The sequence below is a fragment of the Rattus rattus genome, chromosome 8, assembly GCF_011064425.1.
Source record: "Rattus rattus isolate New Zealand chromosome 8, Rrattus_CSIRO_v1, whole genome shotgun sequence".
Taxonomy (NCBI): domain Eukaryota; kingdom Metazoa; phylum Chordata; class Mammalia; order Rodentia; family Muridae; genus Rattus; species Rattus rattus.
In genome coordinates, this window is record NC_046161.1 from 50,986,330 (window position 1) to 51,010,776 (window position 24,447).

At 44.4% G+C, this 24,447-nt stretch overlaps 1 protein-coding gene across 6 annotated transcripts in view; it reads left to right on the forward strand.

Annotated features, from left to right (window-relative positions):
- Positions 1-490: 490 nt before the first annotated feature.
- The window catches only part of Sin3a (SIN3 transcription regulator family member A), a 54,625-nt gene continuing 30,668 nt past the window's right edge, over positions 491-24,447 (forward strand). The window contains exons 1-9 of one of the 6 annotated variants that reach the window (XM_032909904.1): positions 4,726-4,937; positions 9,516-9,623; positions 13,607-13,827; positions 16,079-16,255; positions 19,568-19,674; positions 20,377-20,659; positions 21,883-22,134; positions 22,799-22,951; positions 23,070-23,228. In XM_032909904.1, the coding sequence (XP_032765795.1) occupies positions 13,639-13,827; positions 16,079-16,255; positions 19,568-19,674; positions 20,377-20,659; positions 21,883-22,134; positions 22,799-22,951; positions 23,070-23,228 (1,320 nt within the window). In that variant the 5' untranslated portion in view covers positions 4,726-4,937; positions 9,516-9,623; positions 13,607-13,638. Of the gene's footprint in view, positions 529-2,415; positions 2,752-4,725; positions 4,938-9,254; positions 9,624-9,949; positions 10,090-13,606; positions 13,828-16,078; positions 16,256-19,567; positions 19,675-20,376; positions 20,660-21,882; positions 22,135-22,798; positions 22,952-23,069; positions 23,229-24,447 lie in introns of those variants that run through there. The other 5 variants (XM_032909907.1, XM_032909909.1, XM_032909906.1 and 2 more) reach the window with 5 other exon arrangements.

Here is a 24,447-nt window from a genome sequence, read left to right on the forward strand (position 1 = left end):
TGTAGACTGGACACACGTTCAAGCCAAACAGCCAGGAAAGTCTAGACGTTGCAGCCAATCGCTACTTACCTCTAATCCAACCAAGTGCTAACCAGGGCGGACCCTGCTTAGCTTCCGAAATCTGATGTGTCCAAGTGGTAGGGCCACAGATTGTTACAGGTTTATCCTGACCCAGCTCCAAATAGGTTGTGTGCGTGAAGGAAACTGGGGCCAGGTAGTTAAGATGCACCTCCTTTAGCTTCCACCCTGAGGAACTCCGAATCCCAAAAGGCCTAGTCTGAAGTCCTCGAAAAACTCTTAAGTGGCGGTGTGGGAAAAGTAAGAGCCTCTGCTTTGGATGCGACTCTTACTCGTGGATAGTTTAATTATTTATTTTTATTTTTGTGTAGGCAAGGGGCGATCAATGAAGGGGAAGGGGCGGGGAGAGAAAGAGGAGGCGGAACCAGTGGGACTGACGTATACGCAGGAAAGCCAATGGCTAGTGGGGGGCGTTCCCTCCCATTCAGGACTCCTCGCCTGGTTCCGGAGGTATGTTAAACAGCTGCTTTTAATTTGGTCTCCCCAATTTCGGTATTTTGGGGGGCTAGTTCTTTGGCTGCTTGCTTTGGCTGACTTAAATCTGTGTGGGTGCCGCGGTCCCCAAGACAGAGCTACGGGGAAGCTCAGAGTCCTGTGGCCGAGGTAGGCTAGGGGCAGGCCAGGAAGGAGAGCGCTTGGCGCCGCCCGCTCGTAGTGTGTTTCCAAGCCCGGCTGGAGCGGTGGGGAGGGGGCTGGCCTGGCCTGGGTCGCCCTTGCGCCGGCTGCGCCGCCCAATTTATTTTACTAAGCAGTCGGTTTCGGCAGGTCCCGGCAGCTCACTGGGGAATGGGCCGACAGAAAACCAACTGCTCTTGTAATGCTTTAAAAATATTTTTTAAAATATTATAAAGAAGAAAAAGAGGGAAAAGGGCCCTGATCGCGGCGAGCGGCCTCGGCAGGGGGCGGCGGCCGCAGCCTGGTTAGTCGAACCCACCGAGCTCAAGGTGTCCGGAGTTGGTCGACCGCTGGAGTTTAGGAGCAAGCCGGGCCCCGCGGTCTTTCTCCGCTAATCACGCTAGGCGAGTGCAGCAGCCGCCCTGAGCGTTTGTTTCTGCCGGCAAACTTGGAGGGTCGTGGGCGCGCTCTGGGGAGGCGCGGGCACCGTGGGCTCGCGGTTGTTAAGGACTCTGGGGGCGGGGGCAATGCTGTATTTGCCGGAGGAGACCAGGAGCGGGAGAGGTTCCAGCCACTAGCATGGGAGCCGCCGGTGTGTACGAACTCCTGAACCACGGCAATTTAGCAAGTATTCGGCGCCAGTGTGGGCTAGGCTGCGATCTGGCGTGGAGAGCTTGCTGAGTGTAGGAAAAGCTCTAGGAACTCGGCAGATTCAATTCGCGGCCCCAGCTGATCCCCTCGCAAACATGGAGCTGCCTCCTTCCCCGCCCACCTCACGGCGGCGGCGACTGCTCCCCCTCCCTCCCCTCCCGCCCTGAGTAGTGTGCAGCCGGGGCTCCCTCTTCCGCGAGGTGCCGCTGCGTGCCACTGGGCCGCGTACGGGGTGGGGGCAGCCTTGTATGCGCGCGCGCTCACGAGGGGGTGGCCTGAAAGGGGCAGTGAAGGTCGGAAACTGGGAAAACAGACTCCACGCTTGGAATAGGGAAAAGGAAATGCATCAGCGGGCGGGGAGGGGCGCGCCTGTCAGCCGGATGGCGGCTGCGGGCGGAGAGGCGGGGCGCCGAAGCAAATTGCGGGCAGTGGCGGTGCTGGCGGGGAGGGGAGGCTCAGGGCCAGTTCTCCAAGTGCGCGGCCATCTCTGCCTCCGTACCCTGGCCAAGACTGTTTACTATCTCCTGCAGGGAGCTTGTGCAACCGGCCTGGAGGGGACCCGAGAGGGGCGGGGACATTTCCTCTTCCACCCACTTCGGGCTCTCCAGAGGCTCCGCCTTCTCTTGTCTTTCACTGGTTAAATTCGAGTCCCTCTTTCCCTTCTTGTGTATGCATTGGATGATATTCTTTAGAGCTCCGCCTATCCGGAGGTTGGACTGGAGTTTAAGTTGCTAAAAAATTTTTTTCTTCGAAGGGCGGAGGGAGGATTCCTGGGGCTTACTTGAGGTACAAGCCCCCGCCCCTGCTTTTGATTGGCCAATTGGATAGGCCTTCCCCTTCTGGGACAAGCTAGGAGGGGACGTTCTCCGGCTCCCTCCCCCCCTTTCTCATGAGCGCGCTCGGCACATGGTTGAGGCCCTTCTAGCTCCCATCAACTTCCCTCCCGCCCGGAAGTCTCAGGCTCCGCGCCCTTATTTAGGGGGCGGGGAAAGCCTTGGAGGCACACAAAGATTCTTCCGAGTCTAAAGATCTGCTAGCCCTCGAGGTGAAGCTCCACAATTGCGCTGTTGCTCCAGAAAGTGTAGCTCCCGGGCTGCTGCACGGAGGGGAAGGAATGAGTTCTAACCTCCTCCCGGTCAACTTTTGCTGCCTTTCTCTATGCCCCTTGACTTCCTTAAATTTAAGTTTGAGAAAGCTTGGATGTTGGCCGCATCCTTAATTCCTTGTGCAAGGCAATCGTGATCCTTAGTCGGCGGAATCTAAGATTATGACAACCTAGAGATGGAACCTTAGGCAAGATCTACGAAACCTCGGTCTCTGCAGTCAAGGGAAGCCCGGGAGGCCTGTTTCTAGCAAGGATTCGGGGGTATTCGTTGATACCATGGTGGGAGTGCTGTACATTATATGGTAGGTACCCCGTCTGGTGGATAAGGCAGCTCAGTTAAGGATAGGCATCTGTCAGTTTTGGAGTGCTACTTCAGCCTGGGACGATTTGACTGTTTTTTTGTTTGTTTTTTTTTTCTTATTTTTAAAGCCCTGTCCTGGAACAGGGCTTGGCTTGTTACCGGTGTGGCTGACCGGTGTGGCTGCTCCCACCTGTCGGCCACTCTTGGAGTTCACAACTCTTTACTATGGCCTCACGGCGTGAAGCCATCCTAGGAGTGAGACCCACCTGTTGCCAACACTTGTTTATGGCTGTCTCCGTAGGATTACAGGAGAGCAGCACTGGATTTACGAAACGGTTCCCGGTGTCGTATCTCTTGGGGACATTCGACTCTAGGGAGGATTTTTTTCCCTTTGCTCTAGAGCGCGGGAAGACTAACCCCGCCTAACCTCTCACGGCACAGCAAAAGGCTCCCCAAAGCAAGGTCGGCATCGGTCCTACGCCTTATTAGTGAATAAATGAAAGGAATTAGGTATCTCAAAGCACTTTTTATGTTCAGGCATTGTTACCTACCAAGAAGGCTTAGAGACCGCCATTAACTCATTCTGCCAAGAAGGCCATGGATACCCCTCACATTTTTTTTTTTTTTTTTTTGGAGGGGCTGGCCTAGGAGACACTATTCCTGCCCTATCGAGGATAGTTGCGATTACAGGCTCTTCCCTTTGAACAGTCGTTTTTAAGACCATATCCTTCACACAATCTGGAATTTTTACTCGTTATCTGAATGTGAATGCACACTCAAGGTTTATTTATACAGTGGTCTGTGTGAGCTTTTCTGCATCCCTTCCTCCAGTTTAAAATGTCCCTGGATCTACCCGGCCGACCGGGAATACATTTTTTTCTCTCATGCTCCGCCTTCCGGAGGCTTGCCCAGGCGGTGACATTTAAAGGCCTCCGCTGGGTTATCTCCGCCCCCTGAGGGCTGCGGATTCTGGTTGTCCCAGTGTCACAGTATGCAGCCGGCTCTGGCGACTGGCTAGTAATATCTGGGTTTTTGTATCAGATTAGAGCTCCAGACCTTAATTTTGGAGTCGGCTTGCTGAAAGTAGCTGCTGAGTGCTCCAGATGGCTGTGTTTAGAAGACCGTGAAAGTGTAAAAATAAGTGGGTAGGAAGGACGAGGCTTTCTGTCATTGTTTTGGTTAATCCTCCAATGGTGGTAATACTACTGCCTTTTCCTTTTCAAATCTCAAAGCCTCGGGTTTCGACCGCTGCGCTGCGCGCCATCTCCGGTCCCGGCCTTAGAACGCTGAGCTTCAGTCTCCAGTGTAAACATTCCACAAAAGGACTGCTAAGGTTCAGCATCCTCGCGCAGGGCGGAATGGTCTCCTTCCTGGACCGGCGCCGTGTCCAATGGCGGCTCCTACCGGCGCCAAGATAGTCCAATCAGATCTTTGGGGGCGGAGCCTGGCCCAGCAGTGTAGTGGGTGGAGTCGGCCTCACTTAAGGACATTTTTACCCCACATTGGTTACTTACCTTCCTGGGGCTATGAGAGAAGCAAAGGTAGTCTTCCAATGCGGGAACCGGCGGAGGCGGGAGCCGATTTGTTAGGCCTGTGGCTGGGGCGGTATGGGGAGGGATATGTGAGACTCTCCAATGAGATGTGACGAGGTACCCTTCTTCCTCCAATAGTATTGGAGCCTGGAGGAGGGATTCGGCAATCAGTCTCCAATAGGCGGGGTTGAGTTAGGGACTCTCCCCGCCAATAGGGGCGTGGAGAAGGTGAGCGGCTTGCTCTCCCCTCCCAGCGAGGGAAGAGGGCGGGAATAGGCCTTTGCGGCACGGTGATTGGCTAAACCATTGACGGATGGGTAATATATCCCGTGGCGGAGCGAGGTTAAGCCTTCCCTCGGCGGGGCGGGCCGGGAGAGTGGGCGGGATTTCCCGGGTAACAGAGAAGCGGCCGCGGCGGTAGAGGCGGCAGAGACGGTTTCTCCATCTTCCCCCCTCCCCTTCCCCCCTTAGAGTTTCCCTCCCTCCCTCCCTCCTTCCCAGTCTGGACACCCAGGCCTGTGACCGCTTCGTAGGCGCAAAGGAGGTTGCCAGTCCGCTCTTGCGGGCCTGTGCCCGCGCCGTTCCGGGGCCTCCGTGCTGGGTGCGAGGCTCACGCCGGGAGCGACGCGCAGGCTGAGTGGCTGGAGCTTTTGCGGTGAGAGCACGCCGCGTCGCGGTCTGCCCAGCAGCTGGGTGGCGGGTAACCCGGGACTGGAGGGCGTGTGTTTTTCGGGGGGGCTGACCTCGGCTTCCCGTGCGTGGCTGTGGGGGGCGGAGCGGAGCCGCACTCAGTGCGGGAGGGGGAGGAGAGCGTAGTCCCGGTGCGCACGGAGGGGCGGGCCCTAGTCCCGCCGATCAGAGGCGGGGCCGGCGCGCGTGCGGTGGTGGAGAAAGGGGCGGGGCGGGCTCGGTCTAAAGGCCCGCGGCCGTGGCCCCGCCCCTTCCCCCCTTGTGGGCGGGGACACGGGTTGTACTGCTTTGGGTCCGCGGGGTGTGCGGGACGAGAAGAGGGTCCCGGCGTGTAGCTTTTAGGGCGCGGCGGCGAGGGGGCGTGAAGCCTGTGTTCCCCTCGCCTTAACGGGATCCGGTTGGCCGGAAGGCGCGTCCGGGGCTGTGATGCCACGCCCCTCCCGCCCCGCCCCCGCCGGGATTTCCGCCTCCTTAGCAGTGAAGCATAGCTGGGGAAAGCCCGCTGTAGCGTCTGGCAGGGGTCAGGGTTCCGTGTCTGCCCCGCCCTGCGTCCCTGTAGGTGGGAGGGCCCCTTGTAGACTGGGAGCGGTGGAGGTGTCCCGACTTTCTGCTGTGTCTTCTCCATCCATTCTGCTTGGGGCATCGTGGCCCGGAGCTGTAGTCTCTACTTTGCTTCACGCATCGTGAATGGCGCCTTTAAAGCTATGGAGAGTAGAAGCGTGGTCAGCTGCTCCTCTTAGTTGTAATTATTGGGACGAGAAACTCAGCGTCCTCTCTGGAGTGTCTGCGGTGGGGTGCGGCTGGTGCTGTGCCCATGCTTCCCCGCCAGCGGCCGGTGGGGGAGGGGCAGAGTGCTCAGGGACTGAGATTCTGTAGGGCGCCAACCTTTCCTAGAGTTCCCTTGGTGTTCAGCTACTGTGCCTTAACAGAGCTAAGCTGTGCACCCATGAGTAGATAGCTAAAATTTGCTACCATTTTTGGTACCTCAGGACTTTAAACTCAGTTTGCCGTTCCAGCTCCTTATAAAGCTGAGACTGTATTTCTAGAGAAAGGATTGAATTTACTTCTTAATCTTAAAACTGGTCTTTGGCAGAGATGATATTTAAAGATGATTGTGTGTGTCGGAGTTTATTTAAGGCACATAAGTATTGCTTCACCACTAGGTTATACCCCAGGGCTGATTTTTTTTTTCCTCTAGTCAGAATTTTACTATCCCTGGCTGGCTTCGGAGATTTTTCTTTTTAATTTAAGTAAAATACTTTGATTTCTTGACTTTTTTTTTTTTAACCTACAGAAGGTTTTGTTATATAAGCTTAGCTGCAAAAAGGTAACTTAGAATTTTGTGTTCTCTTTTAGTTTTATGTAATTGTTAGTCCTTAAAGATCTTTTTAGATGCTAAGTAGGTTGAACCTTATGAAACCTATGTGTAGCATGACCTCCCAACCTGTGTTAGTTACTTTGGCCATTGTGGATTTATTGCACAGGTAACCGTACTAGGTGGGTTGGTGTTAGCTGATCTTATTTAGAGAACTTTTTATGAAAAGTAAACACTGAATCCTTAATTTATGTATTGATGTCTGAATGAGTATGTATAAACCACTTTTAAAAAAGATTTATATTAAAGTGTGTGTGTGTAAGGCCAGAATAGGATGTTAGATCCCCTGTAGGTGGAGTTAACAGGTGGTTATGAGCCACCTGACATGGGTTCTGGGAACCCAACTTAGGTCCTTTTGCACGAGCAGTCTGCAGTCTGTAGTCTGTATTGAGCCGTCTCTAACCCCATCGTTTATATGTAATTTCTGAAGCTAAATTCTGGATTTGTCCTTTGTTCAGTAGAGGCTGAAAACCATGCCCTGTGCCGTACATAATGAAGAGGTTAAATATTCACTTTTCAGCTAAAAAAGTGACAACAGCAGTAGTAACAGAATTGAGGTGGAGGCTAAAAGATAAGAACTTGGGTGTCTAACAGATGTAGCACATTGAAAACGGTAGTAGAGAATGCTTAGCCTTTGAGGAAAGTTTGCCCAACCTCAGAGTTAATTCTACCATTTGAAGCACAGTCTGAGAAATACAGATGACCTAATTCATATCTTTTTTTTTTCTTGTTTTGTTTTTAGAAACAAGAGTTTAACTGTAGCCCTGGGTGTCCTGGAGCTCACCCTCTAGACCAGGCTGGACTCAAATTCAAGAGATCTGTCTGCCTCTGCCCCCCAAACGCTGGGATTAAAGGCATGTGCCGCCACTGCTGGGCATAATTCGTACTCTTACAGAGTGTGTATTCTAGATTGTGTGCTGGAGTCACAAGTCCTAGGCTTTAAAAATTCAGGAACCTAGTTATATTTGTTTGCTTTTGTTTTTGTTTTTTCTATTTTTACATTTCCATCCATCAGTACTATATGTTTATTTTTACTTACTAGTATCTAAGAGAACCTGAGTTCAGTTTTTAGCACCCATGTCAACATGTATCTGGAGCTCCAAGTACTGACACCTCTGGCCCCTAGGCACCCAGACACAGGTGCATACCCATACATCTATACACGTGTGAAAAATAACAGAAATATAGCTTTGAAAAATGTTAATACTTTTAAATTCAGGCCTTAATAGTTTGCATAAAGAAGTTTTTTTTTTTTTTTCTTTTTTTTTAAGACTTGAGATCGGTGTTAGACTCCTGGCAAAGCGCAGCCGTCTTGACAGTGCAGCCAATATCCTGAAAGGCTATCCAGGGTCGCTGTAGGGGAAATTTACTCACAAGTCAGAGGTTGTGTTCATGACCTTCAGTAATCTAGTGGTTTTTTTCCCCAACTAAAAGTGTATGGACTTATATCTTTTGATTCTTCTTTTAAAAAGATAGTACTTGCTTTTTTAAACAATAGCATCCCTCTTGTAATAAGGGTTTATATTTATTGAACTCTGACTCTGATCATTTGCTAATGTGTTTAATTGTATGTGCACGCATGGCTGCTTTGAGTTGTGGACTGGTGAAATGGGCCACTCATTTATCTGAACCTGCTCTGGAGCTCAGCCTGCCTAGAACTCAGTGATTTTCTTGCTTTTGCCTCAGCTAGGGTTACATCTCTGTTTTGAAATGCATGTTTTACAAGTGAAGGTGGCTTCAGTGGGTAAAGACATTTACCATGCAAACTCTTTAAAACTAAGTTAGATCCCAGGAATCCACTGTGGAAGGAGACAGCTAACTCCTGAACGTTGTCCTCTGACTATCATATCTGTGCAACCTTTTCCTAACAATAATAACCAAATATTTCAAAGACAACAAGGTGAGGGGCCAGGGAAATACCTGTCAGTAAAAATGCCACTGAAGCAAGAAGACTTGTCCTATTTTTGAGAGATACTTGAAAATCTGGCCCATGGAAATCTAAGTGTGTGGTAGCCTGGCCTGAACTCTTAACACTGGGAGCAGTAGCTCATCGGGGAACCCCTGGTGCTAGCCTACTTGGGCCAATTCCTGGCCAGTAAAGGAACATGTTTAGAAAATGGACTTTAGGGGTGATGGCTGAGGTTGACCTGGCTTGCTTATGCACAAATACAGACTTAACTAGGGACAGCAGAATGGTTTAGTAGGCACAGCACTTGCTCCTAGAGCTTGAAGAACTGAATTTGATCCCTGGAGGGGTTCAAAGGTGGGCCTCTCTATGAGAGACCACATAGATACATATACACATATACAGTAATATGTCTGTAATCCCAGCACTTGGGAGCTAGATACAGGAAGATAGATGTTCAAGGCATCTTGGCTACTTTGGGAGTTTGACTCAGCCTGGGCTACACAACACACTGCCTCAGGAACACAGAATGAGTGACTGAGGAAAGTAGTACACAGAGGTTTAGTCTACATAGGTGATCAAACAGGAATCTGAATCCAGGTAGTCTGTCTCCAGTGTCCTCATCTGTTTAAAGCCATCTCTGGTTTATGATGGAGTAGTGTGTGTCTGTGTGTTTAAAATATATACATTTTAATCAAAACAAAAGTTTGTACTTAAAAGAATTAGTGAGAGGGGTGTGAGCTCATTTTTTTTTTTCTTTTCTTTTTTTTCGGAGCTGGGGACCGAACCCAGGGCCTTGCGCTTGCTAGGCAAGCACTCTACCACTGAGCTAAATGCCCAACCCCGTGAGCTCATTTTTAAAAGTGCTTGCCTAGTGTGCCAAAATCCCTGTGCTCAGCCTCCACAACCTCGTAAGACCAGGTGTGAGAAACAAGCCTGTAATCGTAGTACTTGGGAGGTAAGTTGAAGGCCATTTTTAAGTACATTGTGAGTTTGAGGCCAGCCTACACGCCCTGAGAGAGATTCTAACTTGTAAAGAGACAAATAGTGGGCTAGAAAGTTGGCTCAGTAAGTAAAAAACACGTTTTCAAGCCTTGAGTTTGATCCCTAAGACTCGCGTGGTAGGAGAAAACTGCTGTAAGTAGGCCTCTGTCATATACCTGTGCACTCACACATCCCCCCATATAGATAGTAAAAACTGAAATGAAACATACGAGACACAAAGTTTACCATTATGATTTACAGTTTTCCATCTTTTTTAGTTCAGCTCGGTGGCATTAAGTACACTCACGTCCTTGTGCAGCCCTCGCCACCATCCACCTTCAGAATTCATTCATCTCCCACTGTTGAACCTTTACACACATGAAACAGTAAGTCTCGCTTTTTTAAGATAAATTTCTATTTTGATTATACCTGTTGATGCAGGTACCCTTGGAGACCAAAGACATTGGATTGATTCCCCTGGAGTTGTGGTTAAGATGGTTGTGAACCACTTGATGTGGTGTAGTCCTGGCTGCTCTGTAACTCGCACTGTGGAACAGGCTGGCCTGTCTTTTACCTAGTTTTGCCCTCCTAGTTCATTGATATTGTAGTATGTGTCAAAATTTCCCTCCCTTATATACATATATACCACAATTATTTATCTTTCAGTTGACTTTTTTTCTACCTTGTGGATTTGTCTATTTTTCACTTACTATGTATGTTTTACCTGTGTGTATGTATTTATATTATGTACGTACTCTGTGCCAAAAAGGTTAGAAGAGGACATCAGATTCTTTGGGACTAGCGTTACAGACGTGTGAACCTCCTTGTACCCCTGGGCCTTCTGAAAGAGCAGTGAGTGTGCTTAACTACTGAGATCTTTCCAGCCCCACCTTGTGCTTTTTATGAATAATTCTCTGGGAACATTGTATATAAATACTGTTGAAATCCTTGCTTTTAGCTCTTGTATCAGTATCCAGAGATAGAATTGTAGTAATTGTGTTTGTTTGTTTATTTTTTAATGATTTATTTATTTTATATATATGAGTACACTTCAGACACACCAGAAGAGGACATCGGATCCCATTACAGATGGTTGTGAGCCACCATGTGGTTGCTGGGAATTGAACCCAGGACCTCTGGAAGAGCAGTCAGTGCTCTTAACCACTGACCCATCTCTCCAGCCCCCGAAGTCTAATTTCTTGACTTATTTCTCAGTGATGTTGCAGTACACTTAACACAAGTACTTGACATAGATTATAGGTTGTACAAGTACTGAGTGAATGGCATGTGTAAGTCATACATGAGGTTGCAGTGTACATATCGCATGGCCTATTTTCACGTAGTATGTTTTCAGCTGACAATGAGCACTGGTTTTTATAGTTGTTCAGTTCCCACAACATGGATGTAGCTCAGTTGGCCAGAGCCTAGCACTCAGCTTTTCCTACTCTGCTGTAGCAGCTAGACTTGGCAGGAGTGTAGGTCAGAGACCTAGAAGTGGATTGGGTAAATTAAAGAGAGTGCACATTTTAAATTTTCATAGACTACCTGACAACAAAATAGCCTATGCTTTTGTTTTGTTTTGGTTTGGTTTGGTTCTTTTGAGACAGGGTTTCTTTGTACAGCTCAGGCTGGCCTCAAACTTACAGAACTCTGCCTCCATGTACTGGGATTAAAGGCCTGAGCCTTCACCAGCAGACTTAAAACTCTATCTTTTAAGAACTTCTAAGCCAATGAGATGGCTCAACAAGTAAAGCTCTTTCTCACACAGGCCTGACAACCTGAGTTCAATCTGAATCCAAGTGAAAAACAGGGCAGGGTAGTGTGTGTTTGTGGTCCTAGAACTCCTGAAAGATAGGAGGTGGAGACAGGATAGTCTCCTGGAAGCTCATAAACCAGCCAGCCTACTGTAAGCTTTGATGCAGCAAAACCCTACCTTAGTCAGGTGGAATACAAGAACTTAGTCCCAAAGTTCTTGTAACCCTAATCCTTGAGCCATGATGCCCTTGAACCAGAGTGACAGTCTGGGTGTGAGCTACCATGCGTATGCTGAGAATTGAGCCCTAGTTCTTTAGAAGAGCAGCCGGTGCTCTTAACCACCAAGCCAAGCCATCTCTCCAAAACCATTACAGATAGTTGTGAGCCACCAGATGGTTGCTGGGAATTGAACTCAGGACCTCTGGAAGAGCAGACAGTACTCTTAACCACTGAACCATTTCTTTTTTTCCCTGGAGCTGGGGACCAAACCCAGGGCCTTGCGCATGCTAGGCAAGCGCTCTACCACTGAGCTAAATCCCCAACCCCTACCTTTTTTTTTAAATAACATTTTCCTATAAACTGGCTTATGGAATAGCATTTGAACATTACGAAATCACATAAAACGGGACTAAAGCTATAAAATTTCAGTTGAGAGTTTGGTTAGAATACAGTGCCTAATAAATGTTCTAATTTTTTCATGGTCCTGTGCTGTGTTCTTCATGTATATTTGGTTTATCATTTATAAAAACTGGTTTCTTATTAGAGATTAATCTTAGAAGATTAACATGGGTTTCATTTGTTTTGTGTTTTTGAGATGGGAATTCTTTCTCTGTGTGGCCTGTCTGTCCTGGAACTCATTCTGTAGACCAGGCTGGCTTTATATCAAAACTCAGATCTGCCTGCTTCTGCCTCCTGAGTTCTGGACTTAACAGGACTCCCACTGCCTGATAACATCTAGGTTTTAAACCACTAAAAATTAAATCTAGAAGCAGCAGTCAAAAGTTAAGGACTTTGTAGGCCATCCCTTTATAAGACCTGGTTTCTCATTCCAAAATAGAGATACTATATGTGTATGATGAGTTTGTGTGTGTTGGAGGCTGTGTTGACATTTGCACATAAGTGTGGCTTCTGCAGAGGCTAAATCTCCTGTAGGAGAGATTTCAGGGAGTTGTAACATAAGAGGTGTGGGTGTTGGGATTGGAACTTTAGCTTTCATGATTGAGCAGTAAGCACTTGATCACTGAAGCATCTCTCCGACCCCTTTGTATTTATATAGTTCTTCGTATACAAACAAGCATAAGTATGTATGTGTACCAGGGCAAGTGTGTGAATGTCCGAGGACAGTTACAACTGCCTCCTCTTCTCCATGATGTTAATTTCAGGGATTGAACTCAGGCTGTCAGACTTGGCAGCAAGCACCTTTATACTCACTAAGCAGTATTGCTTCCAAATATTCCTTCTTAGCTGCACTGTATTATGTTTGGGTTAATGATGCTGATGCTGGAAATGCTTACAAAACCCTCAAGTGGGTTTCTGAATAAAGTGGTGCTAAACTGTGTATTCTTTCAAGAGAATGTCTCCTGTTACGCTGAAGAGACTTCTTGTATGTAAAGGATGTGAGAAAGGTCCAGAAGGAAACTTGGAAGTCATCTATTCTCTCTTTCTCTCATCTGTTCTCTCATTCTCATTTTTAGTTCAAGGTTCTAAAAATTACATGAAATAAACTTTTTAAAATGTACATTTTCTTTAAGGTAACCTCATGCTCCTGGCATATCTTACCTCTCTATGACAGTTTCAGGTTGTTATGACAATAGGTATTTATGAACTTAAACTACCTAATAACTAGCCCCACTTTGTTCACTATAGCAAGCATCCTCTGACCCAGTACTGAGTTTTCAGAGAGTGCTTTTGCAGCATGTGAGTATGTAACCAGTATTAACTCTAACAGTGTCTCAGGAGCTACCTTACACTACTGTTATACTTCTGTGAAGAAACACTATGAGCAGGGCAACTTGGAGAGGAAAGACATCTTTTGAACTGGGACTTACTTAGAGTTCATGGGGTTAGTCCATTAAGGTCATGGCCAGGAGTACAGAAGCAGGGACAGTGCCGAATAGTAGTTGAGAGCTTAAATGTTGAGACAACCAAGAGGCTGAGAGAGAAGGGGGTTAGGGGGCTAACTGGGAATGGTGTGGACTTTTTGAAATTCCCAGTGACACTATCCAACAAGGCCACACCTAATTCTTCCTAAACAGTCCATCAACTAGGAACCAAACATTCAAATATATGACCTAGGGAGCCATTGTCATTGAAACCATCACAGAATACTATAACTAGAATAGGAGAGTTTAAAGTTCTTTGCATTTTTTAATTGTGGGATTTTTTTCAACTTAGTGTTACCAAATTGATTACAATTCTGTTGCTTAGCCTTCTGTCTTTCAGTTCTAACTTGTTCACTGTAAGGTGTGGGTCATTCATTCAGAGCTTGACTCTAAGATGAGGTTGCTTAGTTCTGAAAGTCAGACTTAGATTAAATTTGGGCAACTGGTCCTAAGTTATGAACATCATCCTGGAGTGAAATTTTATTTATGTTATCACTTTGTGGTTTGTACAGGTTTGTAGTGCATCTCTGAGCATGAGTGCAGAATGAAGCGACGTTTGGATGACCAGGAATCACCAGTGTATGCAGCCCAGCAGCGAAGGATTCCTGGAAGCACAGAGGCTTTTTCTCACCAGCACCGGGTTCTTGCCCCGGCCCCTCCTGTGTATGAAGCAGTGTCTGAGACCATGCAGTCAGCTACAGGCATTCAGTACTCAGTGGCACCCAACTACCAGGTAAGCTGGGGCTGGCAGAGAATAGGAATAGACAATAGCAGAGGGTGGTGGTTTCATTCATTGAAGGTGATTTTTATTAAGCGTTGAGCTACCTGAGAAAAGCTTGATGAAGTGTGTTTGAGATGTTTTTAAATCTATGCATATGAAGCTTAAGAACCACCAGATAAGTTAAAAATAGTAACAACAGAAGTTGCCATGACCTCTGCGGTTCCTTTCCTCCCTTTCATACCTAGCCCTATTTTCCCTCTCTTCCTTCTTGCTCACAGCCTTTTCTCTCTTCAATGAAAAAGGGTTTTATTATGTAGCCCAGATTAGCCTTGAACTTTTCTGTCCTGCCTTATCTTCCCAGTTGTGTGATTATGGGTTATACAGCCTTGCCACACGTGTGTGTTAGTCCAGATTGATTGCAGGGTCTTGTTTGTGTCAGATAAGAATTTTACCACTAGCCCACACTTTATAATCCTTTGTTACAACCATTTCTAATTATCTCAAATTAACATACTTGTTTAGTTCAGGTAGTTTTGTACTTTATGTAAGTAGAAGAACTTTTCCCATTTTTTATTTTTAGTTTTGGTTTTCTGAGACGGGATTTCTCTGTGTAGCCTTTGTTGTTCTTGAACTCACACTGTAGACCAGGCTGGCCTCAAACTCAGATCTGACTGTCTCTGCCTTCTGAGTTAACTTAATGTGGTTTATGAGAGATTCTGCTTGTGGGACTATTTTTACTTTTCAGATAGGTTTACAATCAGTTCCTCTGTTAGATATATGTGCACATATCCTTAATGGAAACTAGTATGTGCTTGCAATAAAAGCTGCCATTTCAGATATTTAGGAAGAATACTTAATGCCGCTGTGTTGTTTCCCCTCCAAGTTCCAGGAACCCAATCCACATTCCTTGCTTGTTGGGTGAACACTGCCCTATTGGGCCCAATCCTCAGTCCATATATTAGTTTTTATAAAAAGCTATAAAACCTCTTTTCTTCCTCCTTCCTTCCTTTTATTTATTTTATTTATTTATTTTTTTTTTTATTTTTTTTTTTTTTTTTTTTTTTTTTGAGACAGGGTTTCTTTGTGTAGCCCTGGCTGTCCTGGAACTCACGCTGGCCACTCGACTTAGAGATCCATCTGCCTCTGACTCCCAAGTGTTGGGGTTAAAGGCGAGTGCCACCACACCCAGATGAAACAGTTATTTTCAAATAGAAAAACAGACTGATAGCCGTTATATGAAAGATAATGTATTTGAGTTTGAAGAATTTAATTTTTTTCTCATTTTTGAGATAAGGTTTCTTACAGCCAACCATCTTTGAATTTGCAGTGTAGCTGAGGCTGACTTAAGCGTCTGGTCTTCCCGCCTCTATCTTCCAGTGGTTGGGATTATAGGCAAGCAGCAGCTCATCAAATTTGAGTACTGAAAATGGAGCCCAAGGCTTCCTGAGTACTAAACAAGTATCCTTATCAGCTGAGCCGCATTCCAGCTCCTTACATATTTTCTTATCCACTCAAGTTTTATAATGAAAATTTTACTTATCGTTGCTTTATTTCTCCCCTGCTCAGGGTAATTTTTATAGATTTGTGAAAATTTTTATTGTTTACCAATTTGAAGTATTTATACTGCTTAGAGAAAATAAATTTTACATTGCATAATCTCCTTATTTGGGGATGAAGCAGTCAGCTACACTGATTTTAAAACAGCTTCAACCCCTTCCCCCATTTCCTTGTTTTGGTTTTAGAAGCAGGCTCTGCCTCTGTAGTTGAAGTTGACCTAGAATTCACTATCTAGCCCCTAAAGCCCTCAAACTCGGTCCAGTGCCTCCTGCTTTAGCTTTGTAAATGCTGGGAGTGCAGGCATGATCTTCCCACTCCTGGCTTTGACTGGCAGTTTTGAAATAGAAGAACAGAAATGCTCTGAAGTTTTATTATTAACGTCATCATCACATTTTGAGTCATAGCTCTGGCTGTCCTAGAACTTACTGCATAGATCAGACTGGCCCAAAACTCAGAGATCTGCCTGCCTCTGCCTCCTTAGTTCTGGGATACAAGACATGAGTAACCATGCCTAGCTTAAATCTAATGGTTTGTAATATCTGTAAAACATTTAATATAGGTGGGCTATAATATCAGTAATTCCCTTTTTCTTAATATCTTTATGCATATAGAAATAACACACATGCTTTATGCATTTATGTTATTTCTTTAGATGCATTTGGGGAAGAATACACAAACCTTAATTTGTCTATATTTTTTCACCCAGGTTTCAGCTGTGCCACAAAGTTCTGGCAGTCATGGGCCTGCCATAGCAGCGGTTCATAGCAGTCATCATCACCCAGCAGCTGTCCAGCCTCACGGAGGTCAGGTGGTCCAGAGCCATGCCCATCCAGCCCCGTCAGTTGCACCAGTGCAGGGACAGCAGCAATTTCAGAGGCTGAAGGTAGTATTCTGTCTCTCTCCCTGGCTCACTTTATCTTTAGCAGGAAGTAACCTACGAGAGTAGGCTTTAATTACAAGAAATGAATTTCCCTTTTTGTCACCAGTGCCTGATCCAGAGAAAACATACCCTCAAAAAGTGTTGGCTGTATGAACAAGCATACCAGAATTGAAGGGTGGTTGTCGTAGAAAAGTATCAGTTTGAGATCCTTTCTTTTAGACTATGAGTTCCTTGTATTTTAAGATTTTTTATTGAGTACACACATGTCTGAGCACAGAACAATTTGAGTATAGCAAGTTAGTGCCATAATACAGCTCTGATTTTTTTTTTTTTTTTTTTTTTTTTTTTGGTTCTTTTTTTTTTCGAGCTGGGGACCGAACCCAGGGCCTTGCGCTTCCTAGGTAAGCGCTCTACCACTGAGCTAAATCCCCAGCCCTACAGCTCTGATTTTTTATTATTGCTCTGAACAGCTGAATTTGTGAGCATCTTTAAATCCATGCTTTGTAAAGCATTCTACTTTTGAAGCATCCTTTAGTGAAGGAAGTGTCAGTGTTTCTTGTGTTCTGATGAATCCAGTGTAGTGCTTTGAAATGCATGCGACATCTATGAAGGGCTGATCGGAGCTTGGGTTCCCACCTAACCTTTTTGTCTCATTTTGAAATGTGTGATTTTTGTAGCAGTTGCTTAGTTCTCAGCTTTTCTGATTGACCCTTAGGTAAATCATTATGAAATCAAGTGCAGAAAATGTGAGTTAAAACTGTGAAGTGGTGAGACGTTTTATCTTCCTTTGGTTGTAATAGCCTAATTTTGTCTAATTCTAAGTAGTTTGCATTCTGGGAGTGAACAGTTTACCCCAAAGTGCATGTGTGTGTGTCAAAATGTCTACCTTTTGTTTTCCCTAACATCTTCCTCTTCCTTGAAAACTTGCTTTCTGCTATTTCAGTTACCCACAGTTAACTGGCTGAAAACCTGAAATCAAAGATTTCCAGAATAAGCAATATATACAATTTAAATACTGTGCCTTCACACATAGTGTTTTAATGAAATCTCACACTGTCCATCGCCAGTGGGATGTAAGTCATCCTTTACTCAGCATGTCCCTTCCTTATCCTGCCTGCTAGTCACTTAGAAAGGCAGACACAGATTGGCCCCATACCAGAAAAGTGATTTTCAATGAAGAGAAGCCATACAGTGCTTCCTTTAAAGTAAATATGTGATGGTTCTCAACTTGATAAAGAAGGAAAAATTAAAAGCCTGGGTTTGTAAGATAGAAGGTAAGTTATCTTTGTTATTAGTTTTTACTATGCTTAATTTATAAGTCGGATTTTACCATAAATATGTATGTAGAGGAAAAAGTTGGCGTAATAGGGTAGAAGTCAAGTTTCAAACAAGTTTCAGGCATCAACTGGAAAGCTTGGAATTGATTCCGGTCTCCAAGAGTCTCTAAGTATCTATACTGCTTAGCTGACTTCTCCTGGATCCTGGCCTTATTGCTGTCCATCCTTAGGAAGTTAATATGGCCTAAAGACCCTAGACGCTATGCAAATAGTATAATGACATGACAGTAACAGGAGGGAGGAAGTTTATAGTGAGTTTATCTGTGCTCTTTGGGAAAATTTGGTGTTCTACTCAACGTTTTTCACATTCTGCTTATAGAGTGATGGCTGTGTTGCAAAAGGAAGCACTACTGTGAGCTTAACATTTTACTGAGTCTCGGGATAAAAGACTGATATGATTTATACTGCATTTTGTAGATGATGCCTTAATATTCTAAAGTCTTTATAGATTGGCCCTTAAACTAACAAAAACACTTTTAGAGCCCTTTCTGGATAGAGGTGATAGCCTTTAGATTGAATCTCACTGTGTAGATGAGAATGCCTTGAACTTGAGACCCTCTAGCCTGTTTTCTGAGTGTTGGGATTACAGGTGTTAAGTCCCAGTGCTGGGCTGGTTGCTACAGCCTTTCCCAGTCAGCCCTCTCAAAGGACATTGTTTTCTTCACCTGCCTTGCTCTAGGGTGCTGTGCTTACAAGCAGTAGGATATGCTTGTTTCTGGGTTTTCTTATACAAACCAGCAAGGAAGCCTTGGATTAGGATTATAGAGTAAGTTTTGAGTAGAGTTGGGATTTTTTAGTTAAAAGATCTTATTGATAGGATTTCTAATTATAATAATTTGTTGAGTTTTCTTTGGGGAAGTGTGCATTGAAAAGGCTTTTAATTGGCCTGAAAATTGTGCAAGTGAGAATCATGCTGTCTCCTGTCCGCTGCTGGGGCCACTGCTGTGTATCAACCCCGGTTTTTTAAATTAAAAAAAATTCAGAATTGTATTTACTTATTTATGTATGCAGGTGCACATGTGACTGACGGCCTGTGTTTCCATCTTGAAGGCCTGAGGACAACTTTCGGTAGTCGGCTCTCTCTCTGTAGCGGGTGGCTCTTTGGGGTTGAATTTAGGTTGTTAGATTTGGTGGCAAGTACCTGCACCCGCTGAATCATCTCAACAGCCATTTAATTTTGTGTATGCGTGTGCATGCGTGCGTGCATTGCTAATGTGGCCAAATTTATGTTCTAGGTGTTCAGTCTCAAGTCCTCTTGCTTGTCCTCATGGGAAAGGAGCATTTTCCCACTGTGACGTCTTTACAGCCCCATCTTTACCTTCTTTTAGTCTATACTGTAGTTATGTCAACTGGAGTACATGCAAATGAAGATCTAAGTTGTTCCTTCAAGATCTGCTTTTTCTCAATACCTACCAATGCATCACTTCTAACTAGACTGAGCTGGTTTTGTTTTTTCAAATCAACTACTACATGAGACTGTACCCTTGCTGCTTCCTCTGACATTCTTCACAGGACCTACCTCACGTTTGCTAACATGTACTTATCCTTGGATTTCAGTTTATAAATCACCTCGTGGGCTCTCTCACTTTGGAGGAGAACATGTGCTGTTATAGCCTTCGGTGATTATATTAGGATCACCACTAGACAATAGTACATTTCTGTGGAGTTAGGGCTTCAAATGTTATTGGATATGCAATGCCTGCATTGGTTCTGCTGTGTTGTTTCTTGTACTTATGAGGTGGGCGAGTGGATTCTATGGTAATATAATTATTAGTCACTGATCACTCCCTACAGAATTATGTGAAGTAAGGCTTCAGATTTTATTAGTTGACCCTTGTTTTAAAATGTAATCATATTTTTGGTGTTCATATAAATTTCTAATACTTCATAAGTAATTCCCTTATTGTCTATTTTGAGCAAGGATGATCTTCTGTTAAAGTTTTGACTTCTTCTATCTCTGAAATGTGTCTCTGCCCAGGTGGAGGACGCCCTGTCCTACCTTGACCAGGTGAAGCTGCAGTTCGGGAGTCAGCCTCAGGTCTACAATGATTTCCTCGACATCATGAAGGAATTTAAATCTCAGAGGTAAAGAATATGTGTGGCTGCATTGACATTTGTGCTTAGCATGTTGATTTTTAGAGGGAATGTGTACACACAACCATCTTTTTATAGATTATTTGGGGGAGGGGATGCTTTTGAGACAGAGTCTTAGGGTGTGTAACTCAGGGTATCCTTGAACTTTTGGCGATCCTTTTGCCTCAACCTCAAAAGCTAGCCTTAAATGTACAACTGCACATCACTATATTTTGGTTTTATGGTAATTATAGGGCACTAGGCTTTTTTTATTTTTAAATCTATTCTAAAATCCTTATTTTTATTTTTTAAATCCTGCTTATTTCGGCTAGGGAAGTAACACTGCTAAGTTTTTAGGCTGTTTGATTTTTTTTTTTTTTTTTTAAATTAATGTAAGATACCCTGATATTCGGGCATGGCTTATTGTTGGAGAATAACTCATCTGAACAGTCTAGACACAGGCCCATTTTGATCTGTATCAGTATATCCAAGGGTGGATCTGTCTTGGGAACAGTGTTAGATGTAATGTCTGTATATCTGCTGGATAGACTTGTTGCCGAGATTGTGTGTGTTACTCAGAATTGTGACCAAGCATATGAATGGAGTGGCTTTGGAGTATGAGTGATTATTCTGTTTTCCATTAGTGTTTTTCTCTAGGGCTTTTGTCAAGCTTGCTTTTCATAGCTTTTCTTTCCTCTTATTTGCTTTTGTCAGCATTGATACTCCAGGAGTGATTAGCCGCGTGTCCCAGCTATTTAAAGGCCACCCTGACCTGATCATGGGCTTCAATACCTTTTTGCCTCCTGGCTATAAAATTGAGGTGCAGACTAATGACATGGTGAATGTGACAACTCCTGGCCAGGTTCATCAGATTCCCACCCATGGCATCCAGCCCCAGCCCCAGCCACCACCTCAGCATCCTTCCCAGCCTTCAGCCCAGTCAGCTCCCACTCCTGCCCAGCCAGCTCCTCAGCCCACACCTGCCAAAGTCAGCAAGGTGAGTTGTGGGAGGACGCTGCACCTCCTAACCTTCTCTTGTGTGTGACTCAGATATACAAGTTACAATGATGTCCTCAGAGAAGATGTTGACATCTCACATGGTTCGTGTTTATATATACTTCATTATTTCCATACTCACTTAAATCATCATGCCAACAGACTCTAGGACTCTTTTTGTTTGTTTGTTTGTTTTGGTTTGGTTTTTTCCCTCAGCCTCTGTTTATCTCTGGTCTCAGGCTGGCTTTGACACCAGGAATAGGGTTATGTGTAGGTTTGCTTTGCTTTTTGACATGGGTTTTCTGTGTTGCTCAGGCCAGTCTTAAAATCCTGAGATTTGGTGGTCCTAAGTAACTGGGAATCTAGGTGCTACCATCATATCTAGCTCAGAAATGATTGTTTTTAATCATGGTTAAATTAAACTCTACATAAATGGTTGTTACTATATAAGCATGGTTGCAGGGCTGAGTATGATGACATATCTGTAAATCTCAGCACTAGAGCTAGAAACAGGACACGGAATTTGAAGATATTCTGAGCTATATTAAATACTGTCTGGAAAAACACAATCACGTTACTCCGTTTGCTAGGTGAGTGATACTCAGTAAGTAGAAGATACCCTGGATCTAGATCTGCTAGGAGAGTTGCCAGCCACATAGGATTAAGCTCCGTTCACATGGTTAAGTTCAGTGTTTCAGTTGCACTAACTAAATTTCATGTTCTCAAGAACTAGTGTGTAGCTGGTGGCTCATGTATCTGATGGCACAAAGCAAGAGGATCTCCTCATTTCCGACTTCTGTTGAACACAGCTGGTTTAGAAACCATGGAGTTGTTGTTGTCCTTGACATTAAAAGTATGTGTAGGATGAGGTTTTCTTTTTAATTTGCACCTGTTAAGGTAGTGAGCTTAAAAATTGCTTATGAAAAATGTATCCCTATAATTAGAAATGGCTTCTGACTTAATGTTGTGCTCTGGAAATTTGAGGCTGAGGTAGTAGTGTCAAAATTTGAAAACTTTCTAAGTCTCCTACCCTGTTTAGTATGATTTGAGCTGAACTAAAATGGCTTGGCTTAATTAGTACTTCATGGCCCTAAATGAGTAAAAGATATGGCTTGATCAGACACCTTGGGTTTTCGATTTGTGTTGCTTTTTGGATTTGAATTTTCTTCCCCAATGTCAAACCTCCTATGTTCTTGAGGAAAATAAAGACTTTTTTCTTTTTAGCCTTCCCAACTACAAGCACATACGCCAGCCAGTCAGCAGACTCCCCCACTCCCACCATATGCATCCCCACGTTCTCCACCCGTCCAGCCTCACACACCAGTGACAATCTCCTTGGGAACGGCTCCATCTTTGCAGAACAATCAACCTGTGGAGTTTAATCATGCCATCAACTATGTTAATAAGATCAAGAACAGATTCCAGGGCCAACCAGACATCTACAAAGCATTCCTGGAGATTTTGCACACATACCAGGTAAGAGGGTTGGTTACTCATTTCTTCCTGAAAAGCAGATCCTGGGCTCTGGTGATACTTTTGCCTCAGCCTCCCTCGTATTTGGGACTCTGGTTGCTGCCATCACATCCAGCCTAGAAAGCTTGTTTTTGTTATGGTCCAATCAGGTTCTACTTATAGATGGCTAACCTCAGAGTATATAGTCTGAGAACAAGAATATTTATTGTACCCAGTAATTCTTACTGGGAACAGTAACTGGTTAGAATGTATGTTTTAGAAGACACTTTTACTTACCTGCTTTGCTTACCCTATAGCATCTTGTCAGGATTTTTAAGGTCACTAGCCATGAAGAGAATGCTTGTTTCATATTGGAAGTTTCTGAGGGTAATTTGTATAGCATGATACATTTACAAGAGAACATGGAAGAAGTTTTCTAATGTCTTTTTTTTTTTAATCAGTTTAATTAAAGAAACATTCATGTGTTTGTAGTATGAGTCATGCTATTCAGCACCTTCTCCTTCCTCAAAAAGACTGCAATCAAAACAGTAATTAAAAACTTTAATGTGGCTGAAATAGATAACATATTTTAGCCATGTCAGACATTTCAGAAAATAATTGTTCTGTGGTATAAGATTCAAAGTGGTAGTCCTAATATCGTCTTCCCCTTCTACCTGTCCTTCTTCAGAAAGAACAGCGGAATGCCAAGGAAGCTGGAGGAAACTATACTCCAGCTTTGACGGAACAAGAGGTGTATGCCCAGGTGGCTCGTCTCTTCAAAAACCAGGAAGATCTGTTGTCTGAGTTTGGACAGTTCCTGCCAGATGCCAACAGTTCGGTGGTAAATCTCACTTAGACAAACTACATTACTTACCTTAAATTTGAAAGCTATAGCAAGAGGGACCTTTTTAGATGCTACTTTGATCAGAATATTAATCTGTCTCGTATGTCTTCATCAGCTTTTAAGCAAAACAACTGCTGAGAAGGTGGATTCTGTGAGAAATGACCACGGAGGCACAGTGAAGAAGCCCCAACTAAATAACAAGCCACAGAGGCCCAGTCAGAACGGCTGCCAGATCCGCAGGCACTCTGGAACAGGAGCCACACCTCCGGTGAAGGTGAGTAGGCAGATAGAATGTAAGGTGGACGGATCCTGTATATCTAGATCGGGTTGATACAGGTCACAGAAATTGCCTACAAAGCTTATTAATAGCTTTGCAAAAGGCCGGTCAGAAAAGCACTTGCTCTGTGGATTGTACTGTGTGCTTTTCAGTTCCTGTACTTACATTATCTCTTCTTTGCTATGAGCTTCCTGCTTTTTTTTTTTTCTCTGTTACCAAGATTTAACTGATGTTTCTCATGATGTGTTAAACTTGCCTTGGGTTACAAGAAGATTCTTAAATTGATATTTCATAAGTAAATGAGTGGTCTCTGGGACAATTCAACTCTTGTGCGTATAGTGCCCATAAGCAAAGCAGAAGCTTTGATTGGAGGTCTGTCTCCTGTCATGTCTTCTTTGCTTGACAGATCTACTTATGTTGACTTTGTCTTAAAGGAAATCGTATTTTGTGTTAGGAAGCCCAGCTTGCTCTTTTTGATTTAGTGTGTCTAGGATAAGAAGGAAACTGTATGTATTTACTGTTGAATTTCTCTGGAATTCTAAATTATGAAATAGGGAGTAGAGGTGTCTACAGAATTTGGTTAAATGAAAAAAGACAACAGTAGGTGGTGGGTGCCATGTATGTGGCTGCAAAGAGTAGCGTACTCTTGACAGATCCCTTTGTTTGGGTGCCTGCAGTGTTTTCTTCGTTTTGGAATCAGATTGGCTCTAGTAATGGCTTGTTGTTGGTGTTTTGTTTCTTTAATTTCAGTAAATACTGTGTGGATTGCAAGAATCAGCTAAATAGCTGAGCGCTTGCTTTCCGTCCATACTGATGCTCCACAGGCAGAAACAGTGTGCTAGTGCCTGGTTCCAATACCTCGTAGGCAGCAGGAGCTGTAGTAGTCCCTCGGACTCTGAGACAGCAGCTGCCCACAAAGCCTAGGCTGTTCCTCATAGGCAGTTAGGACGTGGCTTTTTAAAAGTAAATTTTGCCCGGTAGGGTTATATTTTAGCCCATTCATTTGTGTTTGGTTTTGGGTTTTTCTTTGTGTACGTTTTGGAGAAAATACCTTACCAGGTAGCCTTCACTGACCTGGTATTCAGGAAGTAGTCCTGGCTAAAAATAGCCGATTTTCTGTGAGTTTGAGGCTAGCCTGGGCTACATTGTGACAGTGTCTCAAATCAAATGACAACAAATTAGTGGATATACTTATATGTTTATGCTGTCTATTGGA